Source organism: Pollachius pollachius (assembly GCF_949987615.1).
Source record: "Pollachius pollachius genome assembly, chromosome: 17".
In the NCBI taxonomy this organism is placed as follows: Eukaryota; Metazoa; Chordata; class Actinopteri; order Gadiformes; family Gadidae; genus Pollachius; species Pollachius pollachius.
The window spans coordinates 4723390-4734359 of NC_136950.1; the positions used below are offsets into that span (position 1 = coordinate 4723390).

Consider the following 10970-nt stretch of genomic DNA (forward strand, 5'->3'; position numbering starts at 1 on the left):
TCAAACCCAAGATTTTGGCAAAATAATATTAGATCCCATTTGAATTATGCCGTGAATTACAAAAAGATGTTTGGCAATTTTAAAGACAATTTTGTGTGTCAAGAAAGTCACAGTTTGTCATAATACTAATACTGAATTATGAGACTGTTAAAATTGAGTAATTAGAAAAGAAATGACTTTGTAACTTTCTCTCAACACCCTGAGCCGCTGAAGCTAACGTTAAAGCAATGCCTGTGCTTTCGAACCGGGATGTGAAACGAGAGACCTATTGTACTGAGCGGTTTCACACTAAACTAAATTTTGCTTCAAAGTTTTAAGACAAACGTCAACTCTCTTGATTTGAAAAATTAATCGTACAATTCAAGGCACAATTTCAAGGATAGGCTCATCATCAGAGGTGAGCACCATTTATCGTTCACAAGTTATTAACAAAAATTACCATTCTACAGAAGAGGATTAGGGCCACATAGATTTTCAAGTCAGAATTCTGAGATTAAAGTCAGAATTATGAAAGTAAAGTCAGAATTTAAAACATTTTTTTTCCCTTTCTTCTACTTGACCCCCTCGATCACTTGCCACCATCCGATTTATTTGGTCAGCTCGTGGTTCCCATCCTGTATGTCACAAAAAGACTCTCACTGAACTCGGTTCCTCCAAAATTCTGACACTAATCTCAGAAATCAGCCTTAGTTCTCAGAATTCTGGCTTTAAACTCAGAACTCAAAAAAATGGTGGCCCTAAACCTCATCCGTACCATTCAACTGTTTTTCAGGTATCAGAGTATGAGACTGGTCAGATGTAAAATAATTTTAATGTAAAAGCCTTCAAAATAATTTCTTTGTGTGTTAGTAGCAGTTGAGTGCATAGAGAACAAAATTATAATTACATGCACTTAAACCTGAGTTTGTACCAAAATACACAATAACAGTCTACAAAAACGAAAATAATCATTTATAAATTAGTTACATTAAAAAAGCTAACAAATAACAAAATTGGTAAAAGAAAATGTAGATTTTACGGCAAAATCAACCCCTAAATATAACATCAAGCAAACAAAAGTAGGCACATTTATTATTTTAACAATGAATTAATAAACATCAATAAATAAATATAAATAAATAACCAACAAAAACTATAAAATTGTGATTAACATTTGATCTGTAATGCTTAACATCGAAAAAATATTATACTGTATTATGTATTGTAGTCATCTAGATATACGATGGCAGTGTGTTGTTTTCAAGTAGGACATTGGATTTTTCCTATATGTGCGTGGAAAAAACGGATATAGAATAAGCATAATATAGCCACTCTGATATAATAATGTGGTGTTTAAAATCGTCATGTTGTTGTGGACGTGGGACTGTGTGGTGAAACTATCTTCCGAAGAGGGACTACAATTGGCGCATGTTGTTTCATGCAGGCTGTATAAACATGGGCAACCTGGTTAAAAAATAGAACTTCAATACAAAGGTTGGAAATTAAATAAGAAATTCTAAAAAAACTCACAGTCACAAAAGTAAAACGAAATGGTTGTCACATTGACAATGGCTGCTCACCCTCCTCATATTTATCGACATGAATCACAATTAGTATGATTGATTGGAAATTATTGTCGCTCTAGTCGATCGTTTGTTTTTGTGAAGGACCGAATGATGTGTAACTTTTTACGCATTTCAGGAATTATGGGACGGTATAATCTTTCATAAAAGATGGTCTCTTTGCTAAAGGAGAAAAGAGAGAGGGAGCATTGAAGCTTCTTAGCGTTTAGAAGAAATCAAAAAGATGTTATCATTGCATGCCGCTTAGATACTTCCGGGTCCTAAGGAAATATCCCATGCGAAAGGGGCTATTCGACCGCAGCCAATATCACTGTTGCACAGTGTCATGTGATTTTAAAGCTGAGGTGAATTCAGCTTTTCTCCCAACACATATTCAGTGCCCTTCTATCTCAAGAAAACGGGAGATGACTTAGATCGCAGGTATGCCATAGGAGGATCCCTGGGCAGCATCAGGCACTATTTCAACGCCAATCGCTATCGCTAATCGTTCGACATTTACAACAACAACGTTTACATGTTAGTAGCCAAAATAATGTAGCAGATATCTATTATTACCACACTGTTCACTGACAGTAATGGCGAGCGCTATACTCAGAAGAAACAATCTTCCCACCTCTGACCTGACATACTCAGACTGGAGAAATCCATCAGTTCATTTGCTCCCACTAAAACTCTCCCCTTCAGATAGCTTTCGGTCTCATCTATAAAGCAGCCATGGTGAAAGTTGACTTAAGTTTAGGAATTGCTTTATGGCCTTGTTCTTCCATTAATGTGGTGTACCGGCTCTTGAATTTCACACCTAGACGTTGTTGGTCTCGAAGAACATGAAATCCTGGGAAAATGAGCATAAAAAAGTGGAAGAAAAATATATTGTTAACTATTTTGCCCTTTGGCCAGCAAAAGTGGACTCAGATACATCTGCATCTTGATCAAGGTTGCCTACACATACAGGCTGAGGGCAAAGGGAATTGAATCCAATACCTTTTTGCCAAAGGTTATCTAACTACAATGGCCATTCTTGACATACAATGCTAAAGATAAGTGGTCTACCATATAGTAAACCAAGGCATATTTGATTATTATTATAATTGTATTCTACACAATAAGACTGTATTCAAGGCTGTATGTTAACCAAATAAAAAAGCAACGGTCCTACTCACGATGAGAAAACATGCCCCTATCATCGTGGCCTTCATCTTCACATCCAGGTCCATGGGAAACTGGATCCCAAAGTTGTCTGTATCCGTGAAAACCTCCCGCAGGAGTCCGGTCCACTGCTTACTGATTTTCCCGATCTTGCTGACCTCATCCATGGTCAGGATCTGGGGGGGAAATTAGTAGAGAGTGAACGCGGCCATTTGTCTTGGGTGGGCATTGGGGATATGACATAGGCCAAGGGAGGAGCTCTGCCCCCCCCCTGCACATTCTGGTCTCCTATCAAGGATGGAACCGGCAAGCACTGCTTAGCTTCCAAAGAAACCAGCAGTGCATGGCAAGTAGCCATGCAGATCACTGAAACAGCCAATCCTATTCTTAACAAGAAAAGAACATCTCATAATGCAAATAAGGTGGTGTCAGAGTTGACCCTGGCTTCCTGATGACTGTTGGTCAAAGGCTTCTCTAAAGATTCTCTAAATCTCGACAGCAATCAATAAAAATAATGCTCTGACAAAGAGAAAATATTAATATGGTATCTCTGGCTGATGCAGGCCTGTAATAAGCCCGTCCAATCACAGTGTTTCCCCCAGCACTGTACTGTTAAGGCTTATCAACAATAAGGCTTAACAACAATAGGGCCCCACCTTGACTACCAATGTATAAAATATATATATATATATATATATATATATATATATATATATATAATTTTTATTATTATTATGCATTAACAAAGTTCAAAACTCCCGTAAGGAAAGAAAACATACTTCCATCAGGTACAAAAAATAAAGATGAATAATGCATTGGTGATACTGTTCAAAAGTATCCCCCCCCCGCTCTTTGACCACCTTGACTAAGACATTTTCTGGGGAAACACTGCAATCATTTCAGAATCTTCCACAAGGCTAGGAATACCTATTGCTGAAGCTAAAAACGGTGTCATGTTTTATAAGGACATGGCTTTGGAGGGAGGCCTGAAGTAAGGGATGTACTTTGGTTGGACCCTTCTTAAACCTAGCTTACTCTGGCTGGTTTCTCCACACTGCCTCCCCTAGCATTAAGGTTCTGATGAGCTCACCTCGAAGTCGACGTCTGGCAGGCAGCTCCATCCACAGAAGGGCCCGTTGATCTTCAGGACAGGTTCCCGGTTCTCATTCTGCACGATGAACTTTGGGGAGAACGGGTGCCACTGCTGAAGCACATAGCCCACGGTGTTCCCTGGGGGGGCCTGCACCTCCAGCTGAGAAGACAGAGATGCACATTCATTGTAAAATGACAAATGCCAACCTAATTTCAAACTAGTAACTGGTTTCAGATCTAGAAGTTTAAAACGCCCCAAGCTGCTCCTAAAATAGTTGAAAACCAAAAGACGGTTACAATTTTTATTTCAGCCACTCTTTGATGCCCTTTGCACGTTACCCCTTGAAATGATGACCAAATCAAAACTTTACAAGAAAGTGTACAGCTTGAAACAAATACTATTTAACTGCTGAAAATCGTCAATCCTGGCTCATATACATACATGTCAGATACACCAAAACCACTAGTTTTGCGATTGGTGAAAATATTAAGAAGCTGGAATACACTGAAATGTCTTCTTTTTATATATGTATATATATACAGTGGGGCAAAAAAGTATTTAGTCAGCCACCAATTGTGCAAGTTCTCCCACTTAAAAAGACGAGAGAGGCCTGTAATTTTCATCATAGGTAAACCTCAGCTATGAGAGACAAAATGAAAAAAAAAATCCAGAAAATCACATTGTCTGATTTTTTAAGAATTTATTTGCAAATTATGGTGGAAAATAAGTATTTGGTCACCTACAAACCAGCAAGATTTCTGGCTGTCACAGACCTGTAACTTCTTCTTTAAGAGGCTCCTCTGTCCTCCACTTGTTACCTGTATTAATGGCACCTGTTTGAACTCCTTATCAGTATAAAAGACACCTGTCCACAACCTCAAACAGTCACACTCCAAACTCCACTATGACCAAGACCAAAGAGCTGTCAAAGGACACCAGAAACACAATTGTAGACCTGCACCAGGCTGGGAAGTCTGAATCTGCAATAGGTAAGCAGCTTGGTGTGAAGAAATCAACTGTGGGAGCAATTATTAGGAAATGGAATACATACAAGACCACTGATAATCTCCCTCGATCTGGGGCTCCACGCAAGATCTCACCCTGTGGGGTCAAAATGATCACAAGAACGGTGAACAAAAATCCCAGAACCACACGGGGGGACCTAGTGAATGACCTCCAGAGAGCTGGGACCAAAGTAACAAAGGCTACCATCACTAACACACTACGCCGCCAGGGACTCAAATCCTGCAGTGCCAGACGTGTCCCCCTGCTAAAGCCAGTGCATGTCCGGGCCCGTTTGAAGTTTGCTAGAGAGCATTTGGATGATCCAGAACAGGATTGGGAGAATGTCATATGGTCAGATGAAACCAAAATAGAACTTTTTGGTAAAAACTCAACTCGTCGTGTTTGGAGGAGAAAGAATGCTGAGTTGCATCCAAAGAACACCATACCTACAGTGAAGCATGGGGGTGGAAACATCATGCTTTGGGGTTGTTTTTCTGCCAAGGGACCAGGACGTCTGATCCGTATGACGGAAAGAATGAATGGGGCCATGTATCGTGAGATTTTGAGTGAAAACCACCTTCCATCAGCAAGGGCACTGAAGATGAAACGTGGCTGGGTCTTTCAGCATGACAATGACCCCAAACAAACCGCCCGGGCAACGAAGGAGTGGCTTCGTAAGAAGCATTTCAAGGTCCTGGAGTGGCCTAGCCAGTCTCCAGATCTCAACCCCATAGAAAATCTTTGGAGGGAGTTGAAAGTCCGTGTGGCCCAAAAACATCACTGCTCTAGAGGAGATCTGCATGGAGGAATGGGCCAAAATACCAGCAGCAGTGTGTGAAAACCTTGTAAAGACTTACAGAAAACGTTTGACCTCTGTCATTGCCAACAAAGGGCATGTAACAAAGTATTGAGATGACCTTTTGTTATTGACCAAATACTTATTTTCCACCATAATTTGCAAATAAATTCTTTAAAAATCAGACAATGTGATTTTCTAGATTTTTTTTTTTCATTTTGTCTGTCATAGCTGAGGTATACCTATGATGAAAATTACAGGCCTCTCTCATCTTTTTAAGTGGGAGAACTTGCACAATTGGAGGCTGACTAAATACTTTTTTGCCCCACTGTATATAAATATATATATATTTTATTTTTTACCAATTTTAACAATATTCTAATATGTATTTCCTGTCTTTCTGATCATCTACTCATGATCACCAAGTGTTAGCCATCGAAAGACTCAGGTAGTGCCATTCTAACTCTCCATAAACATCCCCTGGTCTCGCTGCGTCCCCCACATCTAGAGCCGGTCAGCCAGAAAGAGGACCTCGTGGGGGTCTACCTCTTGCAGGCAGCAGGGGAAGCAGCAGGACATGCACTTGAGGGGCCGGCTGACGGTGATGATCTCGTTGCCGTAGTTGTCGAGCACGCGGATGGTGAAGGAGCGAAGCGGGCCGCAGCACTGCCGGCTCAGACAGTCGTTCTCCTCCACGGCGTAGAACACGTTCTGCCCCAGCGAGTTGCGCACCTCGTACTTGTTGTTGCTCTCGAAGCCCACCAGCGCTGGGGAGAGAGAGGAGATGGAGTTAGCTTTGTTTTGACTTACTTTGATTGGTTCTCTTTTGCTGTAGCCACACGCTGTCACCATTGGCCCGGGAAAGGGAAGTCTGGGGCCCCCCGCTAGAGCTGCTAAGCGGTTTTGAAGATGAGGATGAGGACACACTGTCAACGATAGATCTGGTCTAAAAGGTAGCATCCTGTTTGCCTCAACTGTCAATAGTGTGTACTGAGGTGCTGGTCTTGTCCCAAACACAATCCTGAGCCACCCACATTCCCCGTCTGGGATTAATGAGGTACATCCTGGGTGTTCTTCGATAAGATACACTTATATTTATGGAGGTAGTGAAAATAACTTGCCTTCAATTAGTTCAACTTTCTGCTTGATGAGTAGCTGGTCCACCTAGAAAATGGAGGAGAGGAGAGAGATAAAAACACATGTTTTAATTACTAATCAGGATGGTCAATTGCTAGACATAAAAAAAGAGATGAGATATTATTTGCTATTTATATAAAAAAGAGAGATGTACAACTGAAAATAAAGAACGATTTTCTTCTTTATAAAGCAATGCTGAAAATAAAATAAATTTACCTGAGTCAAATATTCTAGTCCAGGAGGGCATCCAGGTATTCCAGGGGGGGGCACGGTATACATATTCATTTTGGAATACACTTTTTGATGACCTAAAATATACATAATTAGTATGTAAGGGATAATGTATAGAACGCCGGTCATTATCGGGGAAATAAGCCCCGACAGGGCGAACCGGTCACCGACGCGAAGCGGAGGTGTCCTGCTTCGCCCTGAAGGGGCTTATTTTCGATAATGACCGGCGACGTTCTATACATTATCTCGCTTATTACACAGCTACTCGCCAAAACCAAAAAAATAACTTCACAAGGTGTGTCTTTTCACAATTACCATTCGTAGTGTTGATCAAAGAAATAGTCCGAAAGACGTTGACGTCGCTTAGCAACCGAATACGCTGGGGTTAATAAATTACCGGACTACTTGCGGAGTGATACGAAAGACGGCAAAAAAAAATCCACTTTCCTTGACAGTGGTCAATTATACTAAGCAACGGTGAACTATCAAATATAATTCACCACCGGAAGCTGTGAAGGGCCCATGCAAGTGAACGGAGCGTTCCACGGCATTGAGAAGACCCGTGTAATAATAACACTTAATAGACTATTTTTGGAGTGGCGATGTGGCGCCATCTACTGTCTGTTCACATTCTGTACACAATGAAATGCGAAACGCTTACAGACACACAATGAATGTAAACAAACCAAAAACAATGAATACATTGTTTGTGAATTCACCAATGTGTTCAGTTACACAATACACCACAGAAATACATGGCTCTATTTTCAGCTACACCAAGCATAAAACACACACCTCGGTACACTATCATCAGGGTTATATTTGGAACTCTGACTGGTTGTGAGTTGGCGAGCCAACTGAAATCCAATTACTATAGAGTAGGGGGCGCGCCTCTATGTTGGTCAAAATATACACATATCGTACGCAGTATAAATAGTGATGAAGACCATAACAGTTAATGCATTACCTACAGCGTTTATTCACGCAACTAACCGCGATAGTGGCTGATCGTGTCACTAATATTTCGCTAGCTGACTAATGAATATTTCAAGGCTTCGTTGCGATGGCTGCAATGATGCAAAACGTGCCCAGTAGTGTCTGGTAGGGATACGTTTTGACACCGACTGAAAATACCATGATATGATGATCAAGTTTTAAATTGATACGAATCTGAAAGTTATCCATTGCCGGAGATTATACTTACAAGTCAAAATATATTCCTCGGGATGGAAAATAACAGGCCACACCAGACAGCACCCAAAGCGCAAGACTATGAGTATAATCGCATTGGTTCGACGTCATTGTATATCCCCTATCTCTACGCCAATGACGAGGCAGGCCGAAATAGAATAACAAATAATTGTAGAAGCCTTTATACAATATGGTTCGAGCGCTATAGTCGAGGAATTGGACTATAATTAATAATTGTGCAAGAGTAGAAGCCCTGGAAAGTCAAGCGCATGCCTTGACTGTTCTTGCCTATTGAAAATGTAGAATATGAATTTGGGTATTTTTTGCGGTAGTGTATTATTACGTGTATTTGTATTTTAGTTATTTCTGTGTGTAGCCCAACGGCAGATACAGATATGAAATAATGTCAATCGCCAGTTGTTGAACGGCGTATCAGGAGTACTCTTTGGGTTGCTATGAATACTTATGGCCACTGGAGTGCAGTGTTGTGCTGTCGAAGCCATGGTTGAGACTCGCAGTACCAAAATAGAATTTCTTACTGTCAAACAAACAGGATCTTAATTTCTTATGCCGATAATCATTTAAGGACACACAGAACCTCACAAGCACAAACACAGAGACACACTCCCGCTACTTCTTCTTGATATAAACGACATGGAAGCACGGGGAGGACAATGCTTATTTCCAAATACAAATTACCTGATTTCACTGTGGCACACTAATGAGAACAAATGAGGACTCTGGTGTAGAAACGCTGACACTTCAGGCACATGACTAAAATGTCTTCATCCATTCATTAAAGTTACCTGACACAGTAATCTAAATCAGATTGTTTTGCTCTAACAGATCTAACAACAGAATAGTCAATCACATTGTAGACCAGACTGTTCACATGTAGGCCTATATGAGACTGTTAACATCTAGGCCTATATGAGACTGTTAACATGTTGGCCTATATGAGACTGTTAACATGTTGGCCTATATGAGACTGTTAACATGTTGGCCTATATGAGACTGTTAACATGTTGGCCTATATGAGACTGTTAACATGTCGGCCTATATGAGACTGTTAACATATCGGACCATATGAGACTGTTAACAAGAAGTCCTATATGAGACTCTTAACATGTTGGCCTATATGAGACTGTTCACATGTAGGCCTATATGAGACTGTTAACATGTCGGCCTATATGAGACTGTTAACATGTTGGCCTATATGAGACTGTTCACATGTAGGCCTATATGAGACTGTTAACATGTTGGCCTATATGAGACTGTTAACATGTCGGCCTATATGAGACTGTTAACATATCGGACCATATGAGACTGTTAACAAGAAGTCCTATATGAGACTGTTAACATGTTGGCCTATATGAGACTGTTAACATGTTGGCCTATATGAGACTGTTCACATGTAGGCCTATATGAGACTGTTAACATGAAGGCCTATATGAGACTGTTAACATGTCGGCCTATATGAGACTGTTAACATGTTGGCCTATATGAGACTGTTCACATGTAGGCCTATATGAGACTGTTAACATGTTGGCCTATATGAGACTGTTAACATGAAGGCCTATATGAGACTGTTAACATGTCGGCCTATATGAGACTGTTAACATGAAGGCCTGTGATGATGGGAGACAGTGCTGGCAGATGGGCTGTCCTCTCCCTGCTCATCAGCGGAGCTCTCAAAACAAGGTGATGCAATGGCTTTGAAACGGGGCCTCCGGTTCAGGTCCATCTGAATAAACACGGCGCGTGGTCAGGGGTCTTTGAAAAGGCAGTCAGGTTGTCTCTCTGTGAGTGTCCAGTTCCTCCCAACAGGGGGTCTTTCTGTGTGTGTGTGTGTGTGTGTGTGTGTGTGTGTGTGTGTGTGTGTGTGTGTGCGTGTCTGTGCGTGTGTGTGCGTGTGTGTGAGCGTGTGTATGTGTGTGTGTGTGTGTGTGTGTGGGGGGTCTGAATGTGTGTGTGTGTGTGTGTGTGTGTGTGTGTGTGTGTGTGTGTCTGTGTGTGTGTGTGTGTGCAGCTCCAGGTTTTATCCAGTGCTTGTGTGCATCTTTGTAGATATATTTATATATTTATTTTATTTAGGTTTTATCACAGTGCTCGCATGATTGTGTGTATGTGTTTATATCTTCAGGTTTGTCCAATGCTTGTGTGTGTGTGTGTGTGTGTGTGTGTGTGTGTGTGTGTGTGTGTGTGAGTGTGTGCATTCAGGTTTCACCACGGTGCTTTCATGCCTGTGTGTATATGTCTGTGCGTATGTGTGTCTGTGTGTGTGCATGGATGTATTTCTGTTCAAGTTTTATCACAGGTTTGTGTGTGCATCCAAATGCACACTGCTGTACTCTTTATATTCTTACCTGTTTCCACTCTTATTTTTCTCTCTCTCTATGTCCTGTGTTTGTGTTTGTGTGTGTGTGAGTTTGTGTATGTATGTGTGTGTGTATACATGTAGGTGTATGTGTATGTGTATGTATGTATGTGCGTGTCTGTGTGTGAGTGTGTTTGTGTGTGTGTGTGTGTGTGTGTGCGTGTGTGAATGTGTATGTGTATGTGTATGTGTATGTATGTATGTGCGTGTATGTGTGTGTGTGTGTGTGTGTGTGCGCGAGTGTGTGTGTCTCTGGTGAAGGTGGTGCTCTTTACCCGCCTGGGTAATCTTTTGTGCACTCCTAATGAGCTTGTCATATTCGCCGCATAATGAGCAGCCTGAAGATGAATGTAGAGGAGCCTCTATTACAGCCGCTTTCATCCTCCTGTTCATTAGCTTAGCATAAGGTTACAATACATTACTTCTGTCCCA

General features: G+C 41.1%; 1 protein-coding gene across 1 annotated transcript; it reads right to left on the reverse strand.

The window, feature by feature from the left end:
- Window positions 1–1976: 1976 nt before the first annotated feature.
- LOC307088476 (phospholipid scramblase 2) lies at window positions 1977–7024 on the reverse strand (the record flags this gene model as incomplete). The annotated part of the gene is made up of 6 exons (XM_079754374.1): window positions 1977–2394; window positions 2723–2884; window positions 3799–3960; window positions 6149–6369; window positions 6724–6766; window positions 6956–7024. 6 exons carry the CDS (start codon window positions 7022–7024, stop codon window positions 2362–2364), a joined length of 690 nt encoding a protein of 229 aa, XP_079610500.1. The 3' UTR covers window positions 1977–2361.
- Window positions 7025–10970: the final 3946 nt, after the last annotated feature.